Raw genomic sequence first — 19,672 nt, forward strand, 5'->3', positions numbered from 1 at the left:
TCTTTCTCTACATCTCCGTTTCCTGCTCTGCTTCGGCCCTTTCTTGCGTTATGGCCGACAATGACAAGTCAGAGACCTCAGGCGAGCCTCAAGGTCGCCACGTAATCTACTGCGGCGGTAAGTAACAGGCGCATTGTAATGTCACTCGAGGCGCGAATTCTGACCTGCTTTACCCCACGTCTAGTTTGCACTCTCCCCCCAGAGGTACGCTTCAGAACGATGGCAACCCTTAGGGCGTCCGACGTACTCATCCCAATTGACTAATATAGTACTGCGAATATGGAGGCACCGTGAAGAAGTGCCAGGAGTGGCTCCAAAAGAACCAACCCGAGCTGTATCAGAGAATCTGGTCTGCAGGTACAAATACCACACCACCAGTCTAGCGACATAGTACGATACTTACGACGAATTATTACAGAGGCCCTCGAGGCAGCAACAGCATCCCTATCCGTAGACGCCCAGAAGCGAGCTGCTAAAGATGCCCAAAAGAAAACTGCCAAGGCCGAGGCCGCCGAGGCGAAGCAAGCCGATAAGCTCGCCAAGAGTACGGTCACGATCAAGAGAATTGAACGCAACAAGAGAAAGTTCGTCACGTCCGTGTCTGGCTTGGAACATTTTGGACTAGAGAACAAAAAGGTCGCCAAGGAGTTTGGGAAGAAGTTTGCTACCGGCTCTTCCGTAACCAAAACTCCGAGCGGTAGTGAGGAGATTGTCGTGCAGGGCGACGTCAGCGACGAGATTGAGGAGTTTTTGCTGGAGAAGTACAAGGAGATACCCGAGGACAACATTGAACTGGTGGAGGATAAGAAGAAGAAGTCGAGCTCGTAATGAGTCGTACCATCGGAGGGCGTACAATGTCAATTGACTATTCCTGAGTGTCATTTCTCACAGTCGTTATTCCCACGCAACTCCCTCAAGCTCAACGCCCTTTGTTCCTGCCAGGTACGCCATGAAGACATCTTCAACGCCAGAGTAAAACAATAAAGGTACCCGACGAACCATCATCTAGGGGGTGGACATCTATGCTCTCTTCCGCAACACCCTGGTTGACCCTGCTGTGGACGCTGGTGCTAACTTTGGAGCTGCTGGCTTTCTGGTCGTCGCGGCGCCAACACCCTTCCTGATTGCACCCATGACAGTCCGTTTCGTAGTGGTGGGCGCCGCAGCCGCCGTCTTTTTGACAACAGTTCCCGTGCTACCCTCGCTGGAGTCGCTCACTCGCTTGCCTGTCCGCGTCGCCGGTCGAGATGGTGCTTTGGCCGCTGTTGTCGTGTTGGCCCGCTTGGTTCGTGTAGTCGCAGGAGCTGACGCGTTTACAGGGGCCGATGCGTTCGAGCTGTTCGTAGAGGATGCCAACGCCCGCTGGGCGGCTGGGCGGCTGGTCTTTTTTGCCTTTTCTACCATGTTAGACAGTGCTGAACGAGCACTATTGTGCTGCTTGACTGGAGATGACGGTGGTCGGCCAACATGAGATTTCGATGGAGACGATAGAGGTCGGTCGCGGATCAGGGATCGAGTATTGGACGATGTTGGCGACAGAATCTGAGATGAGCTCAAAGCAGTCGCGGAAGGGCCTGCCCGGTGCTTCTTTTTGGGGTTTACGATCCGCTCATTCTCCTTATCTCCGCCTGTCATGGCATCGCTGTTTTCATGGTTTAGCGTACATCAATCAGCACAGCCGAAGAATGAAATACCAACCTCAATCGCTTTGTGGATCGCGCTGGAAGTGCGAGCTTCTGGGGACTTGACCGTGGAGGGAAGTCCTTCTCTGGCACTGGAGGTGGGCGCGAAGATGCTTCAAGACGCTTTTGCTGTTCGGCGGCTCTAGCTACCAAGTCGGCCATGGTCATCTTCAGCATAGATCGGGGTACGCGATTGACACGCATCTGAATGCGTGATCGCAGAGTCTGGGCCTGCTGGTTGTACTGTGCGCGTAGTCTTCTGGCGCGATCCGTGACTGTTTTTGCCGTTAAACACGCGCTCATTGACTTGTCATTGGAGTCTTGAACATACTTTCCAGTTGCAAGTTGTCAATAATCGCCTGCTTCTGTTCCAGCGTGATTCCAAGCCTCTGCCTCTTGCTTGGACTGCTGCTCAACATAGGGGGGGTGCCCGTTTTGGTAGGTATCGTCTGTTTTTGCATTGTAGTAGACTGATCAATATCGTCTGAGGATCTCTTCTTTGATCGTGCGGGAGGCATATTGGTAGTATGTGCGCGAGAGGGTTTTGCGCGATGGTAGTAGGCGATGAGATAACAGCCCGGTCGCGACGAAAGCGTGGGAGATGCTGAGCTAAAGATGACGGGGGCGGAAGCCGTGTTGTGAGTGGCTAGCGCTCCGGGAAGTAAACAAACTCAACAGGCAGCGTCTTACATAATCGTACCCGGACGGGACTCCCTTAGTGGTGCCGGGATATTCTGGCCTGTTGTGGTGGTTGTCACCCTGTGTAGATCCCTCCTTCGATGCTTGCCGACAACGACGAACAACTTCGGCAAGTATTTAGGTGATGTATGAAGGACTCATTTGTCTATAGCATAAACGAAGGCTTACACTACGTATTTGGGATTTCAATTTGCGAGTGTTGGCGAGGCTTTGAGGGGTGATCAGCGGTAGCCCCTGTAGAAGAGGACTTTCGCACATGAGGGTGAACGGGGTTTTGACAGCACTGACGACCAATCTGGGTGCTTGGTGTCTAGGTCGGTAGTGTTGCTATGTTTCGAGCCAGGTACTTATAAGAAAGGCAAGCCAGCTGCACCTTCCAGGTACCCAGTACATGGACGCAACCAGTATCGCCAGGCTGAACTGCCTTACGCAGGAGCTCTCCCACCCGCCCACCTTACACCAAGCTCGCCCTCAGCCATCCGAAGCTGCACCATTCACCAACACATTCACCACAACACTTTTTCACAAGTTTTCCCACCGACTCGAATCTGTCGGTCGCCACGACTTGATCCTTCAAATCCCTCCGTACACCATCTTCATTTGATAGCCGGCTATTCGCACCACCGTCAAGATGGTCCTGGAAGCGGTGATGGTCGTCGTTGACAACAGCGAAAGCAGTCGCAACGGGGACTACCAGCCCACAAGATTCGATTCCCAAGCCGACGCCGTCAATGTAATTTTTCAGACAATTACCAACGGCAACCCCGAATCCTCTGTCGGCCTCATGAGCATGGGGGGCAAGGGACCCGAGGTGTTGGTCACTCTCACGACAGACCAGGGCAAGATCCTCGACGGCTTGCACCGCACCAAGACCAAGATCAAGGGCTCATCACACCTCGCAACGGGCATCCAAGTCGCTGGTGTAAGTGCATCTGAATGATTCACCTTCTCAATGCTCTGACCCGGCCTTTCCCCGCTAACCTCCGTGCCTCTTGCAGCTCGCCCTCAAGCACCGTCAGAACAAGTCCCAAAGGCAACGGATAATCGTCTTCGTTTGCTCGCCTATCGAGGAGGAAGAGAAGAAGCTGGTGCAGTTGGCGAAGAAGATGAAGAAGGGCAACATCTCGGTCGATTTCGTGCTCTTCGGTGACCTCGACGATGACGACACCCAGAAGAAGCTGCAAGCATTCAACGAAAGTGTCAAGGGTGGCGAAGGTTCCCACCTTGTCGTCATCCCCCCAAGCAGCAAGTTGCTCAGCGACCAGCTCATCTCTAGCCCTATCCTGCTGGGTGACGCCGCAGGTGGTAGTGGTAGCGGTGGTATGGAGAGCGGCGGAGGCGGAAACTTTGGAGAGTTCGACTTCGATCCGGCTATGGACCCGGAACTTGCCCTCGCCCTGCGTATGAGTATGGAGGACGAGAAGGCAAGACAGGAGAAGAAGGCGCGCGAGGAGGCCGATGCGGCGGGCAAGGGATCGCTGGATGATATCAAGGAGGAAGGCGAGAATGCCTCCCTGCTCAACAAGGACGGAGGCGAGTCGAGCAAGAAGAACGACAAGAAAGACGATGACAGGATGGATACCTCGTAATCGGAACTGAGGCCTCCCTGATCGATGGTTTGTTTGCGTCATCACCATGAGTGTGTAAAATAGAATACTGGCTTGGTCCCAATAGAAGGTCCTGGTACTCCGCAAACGCCATTACATGATAATTCCCTTCCCGGTTCAAGAATGAAAAGCTCATAACCCTCGTCACACAAGCCGCCTGTCTAGTCACAATCTATCGATTGTTGATCTCTCTAATGTATGATAGGAGCTTCCGCTCAAACATCTCGCAACGAATAGGCATCTCCAGCTGGTAGAAGGGGTTTTTCATGACGTAGTCGCTGTAGAGATCGTATATCCTTCGTAATATCACATCAATGTTGGTTTGCGTTGTGTCGGTGAAGAGCAGGAACTTGGTGCCCGTCATGGTAGTGAAACACTGCAACCTGAAGTTCTCCGTCTCCATGACTTCGAGCCCTGACGGCGGCTCCGGGCGGCTGGGAATTCCTCCCGCTGCTGCTGTAGCAGCTGCGGCTGCTGCCTGCTGGTTCTTCAGGGGGTGAAGCCTGGCGGTGATGGCATGGATGCTGTAGCCATGTCAGCTTCATTGGGGTAGATGGATGTTGCCTGGCCCTGCTCACCCGTGGAAGGTGCCTGCAAGCACAAGATAGTCATTTGTGCTTAGCTGGTTGAGGCCGCCATCGTGGAGGGTTCGGTTGTAAATCAAACCGCCTGCTTTGTTGATGACGATGAGCGCGAATACGGTCCTGTGTCTAGGTCAGTCAACTCCTCCAGGACACGACGCGGGACGGCACGTACATGACTATCGGTCCGATCAGCTCACAGCTGGCGACTCTTCTGATGAAATGAGGTTTCTGACCTGGCCTCTTCTCATCGATGTTGATCTATCTCACTTTTCGCCAATCCCGTGGTCAACTCGACACCTCAGTTGGCCTTTGCTAAGGTGGCTACTGCCACACAGCGGCCACCTACTACAGCCACACCCATGAATTGGCATTCACCCCTGCGGCCGCGGCTGCACTAGCCCCGAAGGCCGGTGGACCAAACCGAAAGCAAGCAACACACATGGAGCACTACTCCGACTACCTGCCAGTGGAGTCATTCTTAACTCTCATCAAGCCTTCAGCCTCACGCAATCACACTACACGCTACAGCCAATGCTTCCGCGCCGACGTTTCTGATTCTACGACATACTAATTTCGAACGTTTATCCCGTCACCGCCCGCAGCATTGCCTACTATACGCGTCTCTTCCCGCCTGTGGTCGCGATCGACGATTAAGCCAAACACCACCATCCTCACGATACGCCCAACATGTCCCATCACGCACCCACGTCGCGCCCGAAGCCTCCGCCGCCCGGCAGCGAGGAAGCGTCGAGCGTTCTGAACCTCGGCGAATTCCAACACGTGGACACTCTCACGCTGTCAGAAGCTTCCCTTGTCATCAATGCGCTGGTTGCCAAGCGGAAGATGGATCGCAAGAACATCAACGAGACCGAGTGAGCAATGCGCCTGCCGTTCAGCACGGCCTTTCCGTCCATCGAAACACCGAATTGGGCCTTGAGATAATGCAATCACTAATGCGCTTGCCAGGATGCTGACCCAGACTTTGAACTACCTCGATGCCTTTTCCCGTTTCCGTCAAAAGGAGAACGTGGAAGCCGTTGAGCGACTGCTGAGCGCCCACAAGCAGCTGGCCAAATTTGAGCGGGCGCAAATAGGTACGCAAAATGTCCCGTCATCGTGCGACATGGACAGCCTCCCGACTTACCATTCTTGCAGGCTCGCTGTGCTGCGAAACCGCCGAGGAGGCCAAGACCCTTATCCCGTCCCTCCAGGACAAGATCAGCGATGACGACCTGCAAATACTCCTCGACGAGATTAGCAAGCTACAGAGCAGATGACGCACTAGTAGCGACCGCACTACCAATCCCGGATTGCTGTGGCCTTGGAGCAATGAATGGCCCGGCCAGTAGGCACGCGACTCGGGACTAGACACTTTGTCTGCTTCGCCCTGGTAGAGACGTCCAGAGACACGGACGCGAGAGAGGAGAGGAAGATGATCAAATGGCGGGGAAAGAATAAATAAAATTGGGACAGGACCGGGAATTTTTCTGCATAAGAAAACCATGCTGCATTTGTTTTGGCGTAAACTGGAGGGGACCAGATTGTTTTAGTACGTACGTGTCGAATACCTAAATACCCTACGATTTGACCAGTCATGAGCACGCGCGCGCATTCGCCTTGCTGGATGCCACGAGCTATGTTTACTCTCGCGCAGTATGCGCAGGCGACGATGAAAAGGTACGCGTTTTACGACTAGAGACGATCGATTATTAGTAGGCCTACTTAAGGACCCTGCGAGGCTGGTCTCCTGGCTAGCTTAGTTCCCAAACTGATTCCTCAAACTTCATCTGCGAATTGATTCTGACAAAAACCGGCCCGCCCAGGCGAGTGAGTAAGAAAAGCAATTCCTGGGTATCGTTAACGCCGGCAAAATTCCAAACCATCCTTACCCCTGACAGGCCGTCAACGTCGTTAGCCCCCGTCTTAGTGATGGGCGTCCTCGTGCCTTTGCTCAGGCAGTTGACTCCCACTCTTTCCAGCTGTTCACGTACGTCTTGCGAGATCGCTCCTCCTTTGTAGCATTCAACGTACCCGTAAGGTAGCTGGGCGTAGTCTCAGCAACCGGATACAGGTTTGTTGCGTTGGGACGGTAGGGCTTGTATTTCTGGATACCACTGCGGCTGCTGTGGATCTCGACGACCTTGGGGAGTCCCGGAGAAGCCAACTCGGCAATGGCTGCCTGCTGCGGGGGGCCTTGGAGCTCAGGGGTTGCTGTGCCCAGTCGAGACACGAAGTCAGGGCTGGCGGTAACGGATCTAGCAACAACCGCAGACGCTGGAGGTGCAGGAGCTGGGAGAGAGGCAGTCTCACGAGACATGGGGCTGACGGGGTGATTCATCATTCTGCTGTTGGAGCTCATGTCGCTGACCCGGTTGAAACGACTCTGGGGCTCTTCGTATCGTCCTGCGAGGTGTCAGTCAAGGAACTTGAACGTCATCAATATCAAAAACCTACCTCCGAAAGATGCAAAGACGTCATCAGGCCTGGTCGCATCACTGGTCTCGTTCGCGTGGCTTCCTTGATGGGGTCCATCAGGCTGTGAGGGGCTGGCTGGCTCGGTATGACCATCCTCCTCGGTAGCACCGCCGCCCTCGATTCCATGCTTGTCGAGGGAGTTGATGGAATCCTTATTCCTCAGCTTCCTTCTCTGCTTGCCGCACATGAAGTAGAGAACGATAACGATCAGCACGATTGCAGCAGCACCAGCAATGATACCACCCTTGGCAGCAGCTGATAGCTGGGAATTCGACTCTTTGGTTGCAAGTGCGGTAGCTGAAATGACTGGGACAGAGGCCTGAGTGGCGGTGATGCTGGGATTCGCGGTGACAATTGTGGGTGAAGGCAGAGTCAGGCTGTCTGAGAAGTAACCACCTCCAGTAGTTGGCTGGATATTGAAATAGGTAGTGACGCCGACTTGCTTCTCGGGCAGGGTCTTCGCTGGAATGATGGGGGTCGACGAGGCCAAGACGGGCGGGGCGACAGCTGCGATGGTCGTCGTCTTCTTGTCGTTGACTTCACCACTGCGCGTGCAGACTTTGCTGCCGCAAGGGCTGGAGGTGCAGCAACCCTTGAAACCGCCAGGGCATTCAAAGAGATCCTCCCCGGCCAGGCAGGCGTTGCGCACGTCGCGTGCCTTTTGCTGGGCCTGAGGCGGCGAAGTGAGGGCAAGCCGCATGTTGGTTGCTGCTATTCTTGTGAATGGAGGTGAGCGAATAGTTACAAGTAACGAGAAGAAATTGATGTTGGTAAAAGTATGAGAACACCTCGTGCCACCATCACAGAGCGACGGTAGCGAAGTGGAAATGGGTGAAGTGGTGATGGATCCAAGTTACCTGGGCCAAAAGAGTGACGATCGGGTTGCCAACGTGTTGGAAAAAGCCGCCGAGGCGTGATTCAACAGCGCCTGGAGGCGGCTTAGCTGGATTTTTTTCAGGTGGGTAGCGAAATGGAAGGGGTCAGGCGCGCGGAAGGGGAGGATTGAACGGCGGTAGGTTGGTGTCGTCACCCAGATATGAAAGGAAGGCACGATGGGATAGTGTCACTTGCCCCTTACCTACCTTCCCTGACTGAAGGAGTCCTTGTCCAGCTTGTGCTTCTTATCGTCCTAGGTAGGAACTGTCCACCCTCGGCCGCGATTTGACAATCACATCAGACCCGATTGATTATTCGCCGCCTCGTATATTCACTTGTTCACCTCGAGCATTCACTGGCCATGCCTCTGCTTCCTCATCACCTCCATTTGGGGAACCTGTGCCAAGATAGGACGGATCATCGGGTCAACACTGCAAGAATCAACTTTAGTGGTTTTCGTCCCGTCTATAGCGGTTTGAGGGCTGGATTTCATGTTCATGGCGTTGACGTTGACGATGTTGGCCCTCTCACTTGGCCGTGTTCAGAGTAAGAAATATGTTTGTTGCCGGATCAATGCTTTTGTGGTTGACGAGGTCAACTCGCTTCAACACTCAACGACGTAAGGGCGGTAGTCATGGACGGAAACAGACTGTAGGACAAACTTGGAGGCTAAATGCACCACGCCCGTTGCGTCCTCTACGTCTCGAGATACCTGAGACACTGTCCGAAGCCACGAAGTTTGCCAGCATCTGGACCCCGTTGTCTTCGCCGGCCTTAGATGTGAGTCAGGCGATCTCAAGTTGTTAGCGAACTGCAACGCTGCGGGAACTGAGACATTCAATGATCAAAGATGATAACCACCAAACTCCTTCTATTGATGCCACCCAGCTATGGGAACCTCTTGGACGCCGTCCGCACACCGAGTCGCCGCACTGCCGTATGCGTGCGAGTACTGAACAACATTAATAACTTTTGGTTTCTCTTTTGCTCCGCAAACCCGTTCGCATTCAACCTCGCCTAGAGCTTCTCCAACAAGAGCTTGCTGCCGAGATTACCGACAGGCTTGTCACCACCTTTCTTGCCCTTCTTTGCTCCCTTCTCGCTCTTCTCGGCCTCCTTCTGGGCCCTGGCCTCCCGGTCCGCCTTTTGCTCCGCAGACTCCTCCGTTGCGGCCCTCTGGAGGTCCTTCTTGTGGGCCTTCAGCATCTTCTTCAACTCGGAGGCGTGGCTGAAGTCCTCGGCCTCAAGCATGTTGAGAACAACAAAGGAACTCGGCCCCGTGGCCCAATCAAGAATGTAATCCTTGATCACCGGGTATAAGATATCGGAAAACTTCAATGGTGGATCAACAGCCTCGACTTTACCGGTCTCTTTGTTGAACTTGCCACCAGCGATCAAAGTCTTGACCAGACGACCTCCAAATGGTGTGCGGGAGACATGGACCGGGGTAACAATGCCGTCCTCCTCCATGGGCTCCGCGCTGGGATCACCCGCGGCAACAGCCGCAACAGCCTCGAGGGCCTTCGTCTTATCGCCCTCGGCAGATAGCAGTACGTCAGCAACAAGTTGGCAACCAAAGGGGTCTGCAACTAATGTCTGTGCTGAGGACACCACGGCCTCAATGAGAGCCGGAGAAATGGCAACCACCAACTCCTTTCTCCTCATATCGGCATCCTTCTTACTGGTGGTCTGGCGAATCTCGTGCACCTCCTTCAGAATTGCAAGATCCTCGTTCATGCTAGCAGGGAAGATTGCTCTGGACTGGCCCTCAAGCAGATACAAGAGCGTCGCCCTAGCAAAGGGGTTTGTCGTGGAAACGATGATGTTTTCCGTCGCTCTGTCATTGTCATCGCCAATCAGCTCAGGAAAGATAGCCTTCTGTGTCATTTTCGTGTCATCGATAACATCGAAGGCAGTCAAAATCACGATGTGAGCAAAGGGGTCACCCGACATAAGGACAAAGTTATCCTTGAAAGCCTTCAGCAGGTTCCTACGGTCCTTGGATGAGCCGTGGGCCAAGAGAAGAGCCACCAGTCTAGATCCCGAGCGAGTAAATGCCATGTTTTTCAACAGGTCACCAGTCTCGTCGTCCTTGATCATCTCGAGGAACATGGTAAAATCGTCGGTGCCGGGCTTGATGTTCAGGAAGTATTGCAGCATAGCGTCGTGCAGCATAGTGAAGCCCGTCATCTTCTTCTGCACCAAAGAGTTGATCATGTCGTGGAGACTTTTCAAGATGGGACCGCGCTTGCTAGATTTCTCCTCGAGAATCTCGGACAGATCAGATGTCGGCTTCTCATCCTTATTGCGCTCCAGCAAAGCGAATTCTGGGCCGTACCATTCTCTCAGGATGATGGCCTTCTGCTCCTTCGTAGCGATTTGACGGTAGATGTCGTCCAGGATCCAAGAGGCCTCAGGGTGATTGATCAGCTTCCGCACCTTGCCGTAAAACTCTGGAACGATAATCTCCTTGATCTCAGCGTCGGCCTGCACGATCAGCTTGGCGATAAGGAACTTGGCGTATCTGCTCTCGGCGAGCTGGGCGTACGTTCCCTGTAGCTCCTTCGTGATCTGTTTCCTTTGCGCGGCTGTCGCGTACTTGATCGCAGTCTGAACAGCACGGGTCGCGTCGTGCTTCAAGACAAACTCTTTAATTCGTCCAGTGATGATGCTGAAGAGCTCATCGACGAGTTGCTTCCTCTCCTCAGAGGGCACGTGGGACTTCCTCCTCAATCGCTCCCAAATCTTCTTGGTTCGTTGTACTTCATCGGCCAGGGGCTTCGCGGCCTTGCGCTCGAGGGCGAGTTTCTTCTGGATGGCATGGGACTCCTTCGAAGTTTGTCCTGTGTGATGTTTGTAAGTACAAGTCGCAATCGCAGAGGTCCCGACTTATGTGGCCTACCTTTCTCAAACTGCTTGCTCTTGTCGAAGTTGGCGCCTTCCTTCTTGCCATTCGCCTGAGCCTGCTTCGCCCTCTCGCGGGGGTTGAGCTTGACTCCGCCATCGTCAGAGTCTGAAGACTCTGCAGCATCCTCCATCTCGTCGTCCTCGGGGGTCTCAACGGGCGCAGCCTTCTTCTCGAACTTGGTCTTTTTCGATTTGCTGTCAGAGGCGCCCTTGAAAGCGGGAGCAGTCTTGCGCTTGCTGCCTGCCTTGACACCGTTGGCAGCCATTGTGTTGTGCGAGTGTTGTGCTGGGAACAGAAGCAATCGCAAAGTATGAGCTCTCTGTCTCGGAAAACAATGGGACGGACGGGCTGGCGGATGGTGCTTACAGCGCCCATCAAAGTGCTGGAAATCTGAAATTTTTATTTGAATTGCCGGGCGGTCAGCACTGCGCTAAGCTCAAGTCAATCATCAACCCCACTACCATGCATGTACGTACCTCCACTAAGAAAGCAGCTTCGTGCTACTACTAACTATTATCGTACCTCTCAAAGACGTAACATTGCCAACTGTGCGCCAGGTCACCTCGATCCCTCCCCAGCAACATCCATAGACTGATCCTTGGTTGCAGTATAAATCATGGGTCGCGAAGAGCAGGTCGAAGAGCGCGAGGTGCTCGATTCCATCTTTCCAGATGAGATCACAGGTTCGATTACCCCACCATTGAGCATGGCACATTCGCCGCACATGTCGCTAAACCCAGGTGCCAGATGTCTCGGAGACCGAATACAGAATATCAATCGCCCTTGATGTCCTCGGCGACGAAGAGCCGCCCACCATGCTCTTGCAGGTGCGATATCCAGAAGCCTACCCCGATGAGGCGCCGATGCTCGACCTGCAGTCCACTCCAAACGCAGCCCCGCACGAGTGGTTCAACGTCTCACAAGACAAGGAGCGCCTTCTCCGAGGGCTGGAAGAGACGATACAGGAGAACCTCGGCATGGCAATGGTCTTTACCCTAGTCACGACCTTGAAGGAAGCTGCCGAGAACCTCGTCGAGGAGCGCAAGCAGGCCAAGGACAAGGAGCACGAAGAGGCTGTCCTCGCCGCCGAGCGCGAGGAAAACAAGAAGTTCCAGGGCACCCCAGTGACGCCTGAGACCTTCCTCAAGTGGCGTGCCGATTTCATCAAGGAGATGGAGGAACTACGGCAGAAGGAAGATGAGGAGCGTCTCGCGGAGCTGAAGAAGGCCAAGGTCAAGGAGCCAGTGAAGCTGACAGGGAAGCAGCTTTGGGAGAGTGGTCTGGCCGGCAAGGTTGATGACGATGACGATGAGGGCGGTTTGACTGAGAGTGTCGAAAAGCTCAAGGTGGAAGCTGCGTGAGGGGGCACGTCTGTTCCTACAAATGGGGGGAGGGTGCATTACACTGGCGTTTTGGGTTCATAGTGTGGGATCTAAGGAGGACTGAAGCGGTTCGGGTAGTAGACCTCATCTATATGCCTCATTGAAGATTTTCCTCTAGAAAAGGAGTAGACACGATCCTATCAATGTCATTTTCGTTGCCAGACTCCAAACGCCGCACTTTGATATCCCTCGTTCCCCAGGTATCTATCTAATCATTGACTTCTGTGTAGAGCGACGTTTCCGTAATTTACTCTTCCATAGCCTCATCGCCATCGCTGACAGCATCCTCCCAACCGTCATCATCTTCCTCGTCTGCCGGGGGGTCGCCTAGCTCCTGGTTGATTGCGGCGAACAACTCTTTGGCGTGTTCACCCAGACGCTCATCCTCATAATCCTGAGCGGCGTACAGGTTCATGCAACGCATCAGCCAGCGACGCGAGGTGCTCCATGTGACTTTCCATTCCTCCTCGTCCTTGCTCTCCAGCTTCTTTTCTCTCTGCTTCTCGCCGAAGATAAAGAGTGCCCAGCCGCCAAGGTACCAGGCTTCGACACTTTGATCGTCGTCACCGACGAGCCTCTCCAGCACATCAATGGCTTCCTGTTCCATTTCCACCTCGAGTAGCAAACGCACCAAACTAATGCGCGTGGAGAAGTCGGGCACGTTGGGGTCCAGGGGGTGCAAGTCAGTCCACAGCTCCAGACTCCGCTTCAGAGCCTCCTTCGCTTCGTCCGTTTTTTCCTGGGATATCCGCACATTGGCAACAGTCTGCCATGTTTCCGCCAGATCGGGTGCCACCAACAGCGCCTCTGTGACGAGCGCTTCGCACTTCTGCTCCGCATCGGCCTCCCATGATAAATCCGTCATGTACACTTCAGCAACGGCACATAGTGTTCCGCCCAGCTTCTTCTTCTTCTCCTCGAGCTGCGCCTCCTGTTCCTCGTTGCGCTTCGGTAGGTCCACCAACGTCTGAATCTGGCCCCTGAGCGACGATGCTCCACGCTCGAACCACTTCACGCTGTCCTGGCCGCCGTCTTCGCTGAGTTGCGCCAGCCAGAGAAACTTCTCGGGCCCGCCGCCTATGCGCTCATCCAGAGAACCGTCTTGATCGAGCTCAACGGCCTTTATGAAATAGGCTCTCGCATCGTCAATCTCGCCCATCTCAATGCTGATCTGTCCCAGAAGATTGATGGCCGCCAGCTCATAGTCTCCACCTGAGCCGGTGCCATCGAGCGCTTTCTTTCCAGCCGCGACTGCTTTCTCAACATCGCCTTCTTGGAGCTTTGCGACTGCCTCGGCGAGGAGTAGTCCGGGGTTGACAGGCTGCTTTTCGATTCTCTTCTTCGACTTTTTGTTTGGGCGAGTTGGCGCCATTTTTGGTATTGTTGTTCTCTTGGACCGAGTCAATGAAATTGGAGGAGGGGATACGACGTGTCCAAGTGTCCAGGATCAAAGAAAGAAATCGTGTGAATGATGGATGAGAAGTGAGTTGAGCGAGCATGCATTGGGGCTGGTGGTGGGTTCCAACTGGGCCTGTCGAAAAATTCTTATCACACAATCTTATCGATAGCAAGTGGGATGGCAAGCTAGGTAAGTAACCAACCATACTACACCGAAGCTTCACCGGTGACCGACGTTGACATTATTACCTCATCTCAAATGAAATACTTTTGTTCACAGAGTTCTGGCCAGCAGAAATCACCGAAAGCCGCTGCTTCACTTCCTGGATCTTCATTGGGACTATTGACCTTCGCGAGGAAGCCTAATGACTAGATACAGTTCTCACCTAAGCCTCCCCAAGTTCTCTGAGAAATATTTCAAGCACAACATCCGCCCGCCCAATACATACCAGCCTGGTCCAGATTTTTATGACGCCGTCGCTTGAAATCATGTAAACCGGACTCCTTTCCCAACCCACATTCATTTTGCTCAGTAACCAGCGGTTTGGAGTATTCCGCCGGTGTGGATCTATATATCGTGTGTACTAACTGAGTGATCCCCGTGTTGAAGAAAATAATTAAAGAACTAAAGCAAGAAATGCACAGTGGAGTGAGATGTACTGCTAACGAGCCCGTCCTTCCGCTGATGAGCTCCGGCTCGAAGGGCCTCGTTCATCGACGAGCTCTGCCGAGGTGCCGAGGAGATCGACCTGCTGGTCCGACCCAGGGTCCACTCGACTGATGCTGTGTTGTGCAACCACACCGTAACTTGTTGGTCGCTCAGTGCTTGGCGTTCTACGAATATTGAATTCTTCCATGGATGATCCGTTGGATGAAAGACGTTTCTGGTGAGAATTTGAACGCTCAAAAGGAAGACGACCGGGGTTTGGAGACGAGGCTAAGCTGCCCGGCGTATGCATCTTGCCATCAGACGGACCTGATAGAGGCCCCGTGGGTGACGTTGGCGGGATCAGGTTGAACGATGGCGTGGGTGAGTGTCCACGGAGCACGGCCGAATCCCTTTTCGAGCTTTTTCTTGGAATTTCAGGAATGTCTGATTCCGTCGACTGGCGCCTGTGTTTCTGAGACGCCTGTCGGCTTGCCTTGGACGCCACTCGACTTGGGAGCTTGAAACTGCCCGAACTCGCGATCCCGGGAAGCATAGGCGGTGCGTCAGAAACCTTCGGAATGCTAACCGTCTCGATTTCCGAGTCCGATGACACAACTGAAACCCCATCATCGTTGAGTAGGTTTTCCGAATTTTCGGCATTCTCCACGTTATCGGCATGCTTCTGAGTCGCCTTGTTCTTGGGTTCGTCGTCATCTGACTCGATCGGCCCGTTCCTGAGGACCCCCATGGCCACAGGTATACCTTCCGGCGGAGGTTCAGCCTCGTACTCAGCATCGGCTGCTGCGCGCATAGCAGGTGGCATCCTTGAGCTACGTACGACCTCAAAACCTTTGCCCTTCTCCTTGGTTTTGCCTCCAAAGAAATTGCGGAACCACCCAGCAGCCGAGGACATCGGACCAGTAGGGTCGGCTGGACCGGTTCCAAGCTTGCGGCCCACCCCTTCTGAATTCAGCGCCGGGCCTCTGACGCCGTAGTAAAAGTCGACCTCCCTCGTCGAATAGTCTGCCCTCGGCGTCAAGTTAATAGCCTGAGGGGCCGGTGTGGGTCCTCTTGAAAGCTGGGCCTCAAGATCCGCAGTCGTATCCCCTAAATATGTGCCTGCTTGGCTATACCGACGCGACTCAGCCACTGAATGCCGGTTCAGCGAGGTGGATGAGCCATTGAGTGTATCTCCGCGACGTCGCGGAGGCCGGTAATAAGGGTCAGCGGATTCCACCGTCACGGCAGCTGGTGGCCGGGTTGCAGCAGCAGGTGACGGTAAAAATGAGAAGGTGCTGACTTCACCCGGAGTTGTCGGAGTAAAATTGCTGCCACTGTCGAAGTTCCGAACCTGTCCGGTGTAGGGATCGATGCTGTCAAGGGCGGAAGAGCTGCGATGCTGGCTTCTGAGTAGAAATCCACTGCCTGCCGACTCACTCCGTAGCCTACCCCCACGCATCACATAGCCGGTCTTCGACGCTTCGTCTGCGTCAAGCATGCCGGTAGTTGACAGTTGACTTGCTCGGGAAGGCCCATTGTTTCGTCGAGAAGTGCGCCGCTGCAACTGCCGCATGCCGAAAATCTTGGATAAGCCGCCTCGCTGTAAACCCCGGGTGTCATCACCGCCAGCACCAAGAAGTCGTGCGGTGACTTCGATGATTGTCTGGAGGGCGTTGAGCATAAATCCTAGAACCAAAACACACGCGTGGATGAGCAAGATGGTGTACCCAATCCACCCCTTTGGCCCTTCTGTCACCCCCATTTGAGGAACGAACGCTACCATCAGCATAACGGTAGCGAAACGAAGAACGGAGAAAAGGGTGTGGTATGCATTCATCGATGTTGGAGATTGGAAAGGACGAAATGCGTGGAGGGTCAAAATGTAGATGACCTCGCATATAGCAAGAATGACGATCTGCGCAATGCCGACTGGCTGCACGGCTCCGATAGTGATGCCACGAATGAACGTCAGAATAACCGGTATCAGTGCAAATGCCGCAGCTTCGTCTGAGTATGTGTTGTAGAGAGGTCCGTAAAGGAGTACCGTAGGCAGATCGTCAAACAGAACTGCTCTCGGCCGGGTCTTGAAAATCAAGTACAGCAGCCATGCGGCGAAGCAGATCAAGATGATTAGAGTGATGACAGCCAACGCAACGGCAAATTCTTGGGACTGGCCGGCGACAACGAGCTGGAACGTCGAGAGGGCGACAATTGGTAGTAGCAGGTAGTTGAATACGACCCGGACGATATTGCCGACTGAGAACGGAATGTTCTTGGCGCGGAGATCCTCCTCGGGAGTGTTGCTGATAAGTCGAAATACCCAACGGAAGAAGAAGCCAAGCTGAATCAGAACAAAAAGGGCTCCCACAATGACGCATACCCAAACCATTGTACCGGCCCAGATGTCCTCGACATCGGACATACCAATCATTTGTGCATATCGGTGAAGTCCATATGTGGCATTCGTCACATAGATACCATCCTGGATCGCCTGCCAGCCTGGCGATTTGCTCACGAAACTTTCGTTGAACATCAGTGCCGACCAGCCTACCTGGCTTACAACTGGCTGGTAGAATCCGGGATAGTTAATAGACAAGCCACCAGTAAGCGCAACAAACTGAATGTACTGAAGACAATCCCCGAAACCCGGTGTCACCAAGCGCAACAAATCCTCGTCTCGGCCATAGTTTGTCGTCCAGTGGAAAATATCTGTCGAGCCCCAGGGGCTAAAGACGGATGCGAACATGGTTGCAAACCCGACGAAGAGGAGAACGACGAGTGGCAGGTAACGCAAAAGTGCTGAAAGGCTGCCTAGATCAGGAGTTACGATTGCCGATACGCAGCTGATCTGCGTGGCGGCTGTGTTGCCGTACAGGACTAGAAACGTCGAAGCGAACGACGAAAAGGCGTAAGAAGAGTTAAAGTCCTGAGTCAGGTTTACCGACGGCAAATTACCCCACGGGCTCTCGCTGATGTCTAGTTAGCTTGGTTGGAAATTGACATACACGAAGGCAGCTTACACAGTCTTAAAGACAGGGGCCAGGGGGCAGGACCCGTTGACAAGACTGTCGTTACAAAACGCGCTTCTGTTGTAGAATGGCTGATAGCTTAACACGTTTACCCTGGTCTGAAGAGTCGTGAGATTTTTTTCGTCGGGTCTTTCAAGTATTTTGCCAAATGTACTTGAGGGGTCATTCCACGAGGGGTCATTTGGACTAGGGACTGTGTCGTTAGTCTTGACAGTATACGAGCCTGTGACATTTCCCCAGACAATTATTTGAAGATTGTGCGCGGGATCTTGGTTGTCGAACCGAGCGTCAACATAGAGGGCGTTCCATTGCAAATTAGGGACGCCAGTCTCGGTCTCGGCCTGTGTGTAGGAGCTGCCAAGACAGTTGTCGAAAGGGATCAAGACGGCAGCGGCTGGTTGAATAAGTAGGCAGGCAAAAGTGATGAGAAGCATGCCAAGAATGCTAGAGGCGGCGCTGGGGAAGCTTGAGTGCGGCGGTCGTGGCCGTGGTCGCCGACGGCCCGAGTCCATGGCGGAAAGGGATGGAAGATATCGGTGTTCTCGGGAAAACGAGCGAGCAGTCTGATTCGGGGTCGGCAGCGGACGTGAAGATGTCATAGCCTGGAGTGGTAGCGAAGGGGCGAGTTTTCCGTGTCCATAGCAAGGAGAGGCTTCATGTCTTGGTGCACGAGGAGCGTCTGGCTGGTGTTGTGGAGGGGCTTTGCGATGGGTTCGCATGTTTCGAACCAGCTTATGAAGTCGCAATGGACGAGTGTTGTTGACGCTGAAGCCGGATGGGACAGAATGGACGACAGGCACACACAGGAAAGAAGAGAAGAGAAACACAAGATTGTGTTCTAGAATCTCGGCATCTTGGGGCCCCGCTGTAGTCGCCTCGCCTCGCCTGGCCTCCAGTCTTGTCGGTATGTTCGGTTCGTTCGCTCGACGCAGTTGAGCTTTGGGATCGACCGTACTGTTCGGTTCGCAGAGTCGACAATTCTGGATGGATGGAGAAGTCGTTTCGATAGGGTGTCGGAGAAACAGCGTAAGATGAGAGGAGAGGAATCCGAGGAGAGGCGAGCGAGGGAGAAACGGCAGACGGGTGTGTGAGAGTGTCTGACTGAGTAAAGCGAGGTGTGGTGGTGGTGGTGCAGACGCAAGCACAGCCAGGAAAGATTGGACGGGATGATGTTGCGCGGGTACGAATAGGTAAGGTACCTTAGGTTAGGTAGGTGGGTGGGCGAGATGCAAGGAAGGCAGACGGGCAAAAGATGGGTAAAGGTAGGGGAATGGGAAGACAGCAGCTAAGGAAGGTAACAAAAAGTATCCCCATGCCCATCCCCTGCCAATGCCAACGCCAACGCCAGGGTGCCGTGTGCTGTGCTGCCAGGCGTGTGTTGTGCTGTGCACCGGAGCACCAGCTAAGGTAAGGTAAGGTAAGGTAAGGTACCTACGAACACCTAGCGAGTAGCGGATCGTTGGCCCAGAAAGTTGCGTCGCGGAAACGAAACCACTCCAAGGCCCCCCCCAGTGGCTGAGCATCCCATCCCGTCCACACCAGTCTGGTCTCTTTGGATCCCTCGTCCCTTGTCAAGTCGTCCTTCTTTGGGTCTCCGCGGCTCCCTCTTCCTCGGTGCAGACGGGAAGGACAGGGCATGGACCAGCATCCCCTCCGATACCGAGAACCGATCAGTGCGCTGGCGCGAGGCCATTGGATTGTCAGGAGGTACCTTATTCTACCTTACCTACTACATAGTAAGGTAAGGTACGCCGCGATGGATGGAATCTGCTGTTGCCTGCTCACCAGCGCAGCACCGTCCTCCACTTCCTTCGCCCACGTCCTTCCCTCACTGCTCCCCGCCCCCCTGGCCAGAAAAGCCACTGGTCCAAGGGACCCCCGGCCGAGTCCAAAGTTGCCGGTTGGACGCTCGTTGGGCCCCCCCAGTCAGATGTGCGGTCTCCACTCAGTAAGGCGCAGCCGAGCCCCGTCGTTGCCCGTCTGGTCCATTTCAATTCAGGTCATGTCAGGTAAGAATTCCTCAACCAGCATCAGGTCAGGCCTAGTGTTGTCGACACTTGCTCTGCGAACTAGACCCCTTCTTTTGGTCTTGTCGTTAACCTAGGTATCCGTACCTACCCACGGCCGTCTGTCAGTGCAGACTGTCCGGGGGACGGCGTAACATTGAAGAGGGCCCGACTGCTGGGGCGGGATGGACGCATGGCAAGAAGAGAAGGGGGCAAGGGGGAGAAAAGAAAAAGAAACAAAGTCCATTTGCTCAAATTGGCTAAAGGTAGGTAGGTACCTATGCCCGTCTAAAACCCCCCAGCACTGGCACTCTATGACGTGCCGCTGGGAAGCACCCGTATTCCGCATCATGCTCCAGTAAGAGGCAAGTACGCAG

General features: G+C 54.1%; 9 protein-coding genes across 9 annotated transcripts; 4 read left to right on the forward strand and 5 right to left on the reverse strand.

The window, feature by feature from the left end:
- Positions 1 to 50: 50 nt before the first annotated feature.
- On the forward strand, positions 51 to 828 carry TMA22 (Translation machinery-associated protein 22; the record flags this gene model as incomplete). Its single annotated transcript, XM_037325940.1, has 4 exons — positions 51 to 117; positions 185 to 204; positions 270 to 357; positions 419 to 828. The coding sequence occupies 4 exons, from the start codon at positions 51 to 53 to the stop codon at positions 826 to 828; spliced, it is 585 nt and encodes a 194-aa protein (XP_037175397.1).
- Positions 829 to 1,020: 192 nt separating this feature from the next.
- Positions 1,021 to 2,200, reverse strand: CGCA056_v010694 (uncharacterized protein; the record flags this gene model as incomplete). Its single annotated transcript, XM_037325941.1, has 3 exons — positions 1,021 to 1,642; positions 1,699 to 1,957; positions 2,014 to 2,200. The coding sequence occupies 3 exons, from the start codon at positions 2,198 to 2,200 to the stop codon at positions 1,021 to 1,023; spliced, it is 1,068 nt and encodes a 355-aa protein (XP_037175830.1).
- An 812-nt stretch (positions 2,201 to 3,012) lies between these two features.
- On the forward strand, positions 3,013 to 3,970 carry CGCA056_v010695 (26S proteasome non-ATPase regulatory subunit 4-like protein; the record flags this gene model as incomplete). Its single annotated transcript, XM_037325942.1, has 2 exons — positions 3,013 to 3,303; positions 3,380 to 3,970. 2 exons carry the CDS (start codon positions 3,013 to 3,015, stop codon positions 3,968 to 3,970), a joined length of 882 nt encoding a protein of 293 aa, XP_037175395.1.
- Positions 3,971 to 4,160: 190 nt separating this feature from the next.
- Positions 4,161 to 5,061, reverse strand: trs23 (Transport protein particle subunit trs23; the record flags this gene model as incomplete). The annotated part of the gene is made up of 4 exons (XM_037325943.1): positions 4,161 to 4,512; positions 4,567 to 4,692; positions 4,745 to 4,783; positions 5,033 to 5,061. 4 exons carry the CDS (start codon positions 5,059 to 5,061, stop codon positions 4,161 to 4,163), a joined length of 546 nt encoding a protein of 181 aa, XP_037175829.1.
- Positions 5,062 to 5,259: 198 nt separating this feature from the next.
- On the forward strand, positions 5,260 to 5,849 carry rpb4 (DNA-directed RNA polymerase II subunit rpb4; the record flags this gene model as incomplete). Its single annotated transcript, XM_037325944.1, has 3 exons — positions 5,260 to 5,444; positions 5,539 to 5,666; positions 5,728 to 5,849. 3 exons carry the CDS (start codon positions 5,260 to 5,262, stop codon positions 5,847 to 5,849), a joined length of 435 nt encoding a protein of 144 aa, XP_037175394.1.
- A 3,091-nt stretch (positions 5,850 to 8,940) lies between these two features.
- Positions 8,941 to 11,096, reverse strand: CGCA056_v010698 (Pumilio-like proteiny domain family member 6; the record flags this gene model as incomplete). The annotated part of the gene is made up of 2 exons (XM_037325945.1): positions 8,941 to 10,766; positions 10,826 to 11,096. The coding sequence occupies 2 exons, from the start codon at positions 11,094 to 11,096 to the stop codon at positions 8,941 to 8,943; spliced, it is 2,097 nt and encodes a 698-aa protein (XP_037175846.1).
- Positions 11,097 to 11,447: 351 nt separating this feature from the next.
- CGCA056_v010699 (RWD domain-containing protein) lies at positions 11,448 to 12,192 on the forward strand (the record flags this gene model as incomplete). Its single annotated transcript, XM_037325946.1, has 2 exons — positions 11,448 to 11,514; positions 11,579 to 12,192. 2 exons carry the CDS (start codon positions 11,448 to 11,450, stop codon positions 12,190 to 12,192), a joined length of 681 nt encoding a protein of 226 aa, XP_037175393.1.
- Positions 12,193 to 12,460: 268 nt separating this feature from the next.
- CGCA056_v010700 (putative assembly chaperone of rpl4) lies at positions 12,461 to 13,585 on the reverse strand (the record flags this gene model as incomplete). Its single annotated transcript, XM_037325947.1, has 1 exon — positions 12,461 to 13,585. The coding sequence occupies one exon, from the start codon at positions 13,583 to 13,585 to the stop codon at positions 12,461 to 12,463; it is 1,125 nt and encodes a 374-aa protein (XP_037175299.1).
- Positions 13,586 to 14,273: 688 nt separating this feature from the next.
- CGCA056_v010701 (uncharacterized protein) lies at positions 14,274 to 17,801 on the reverse strand (the record flags this gene model as incomplete). Its single annotated transcript, XM_037325948.1, has 2 exons — positions 14,274 to 17,229; positions 17,281 to 17,801. 2 exons carry the CDS (start codon positions 17,799 to 17,801, stop codon positions 14,274 to 14,276), a joined length of 3,477 nt encoding a protein of 1,158 aa, XP_037175411.1.
- Between the last annotated feature and the right edge of the window lie 1,871 nt (positions 17,802 to 19,672).

The sequence above is a fragment of the Colletotrichum aenigma genome (genome assembly GCF_013390185.1).
Source record: "Colletotrichum aenigma strain Cg56 chromosome Unknown KSG_Cg56_contig07, whole genome shotgun sequence".
Lineage (NCBI taxonomy): Eukaryota > Fungi > Ascomycota > Sordariomycetes > Glomerellales > Glomerellaceae > Colletotrichum > Colletotrichum aenigma.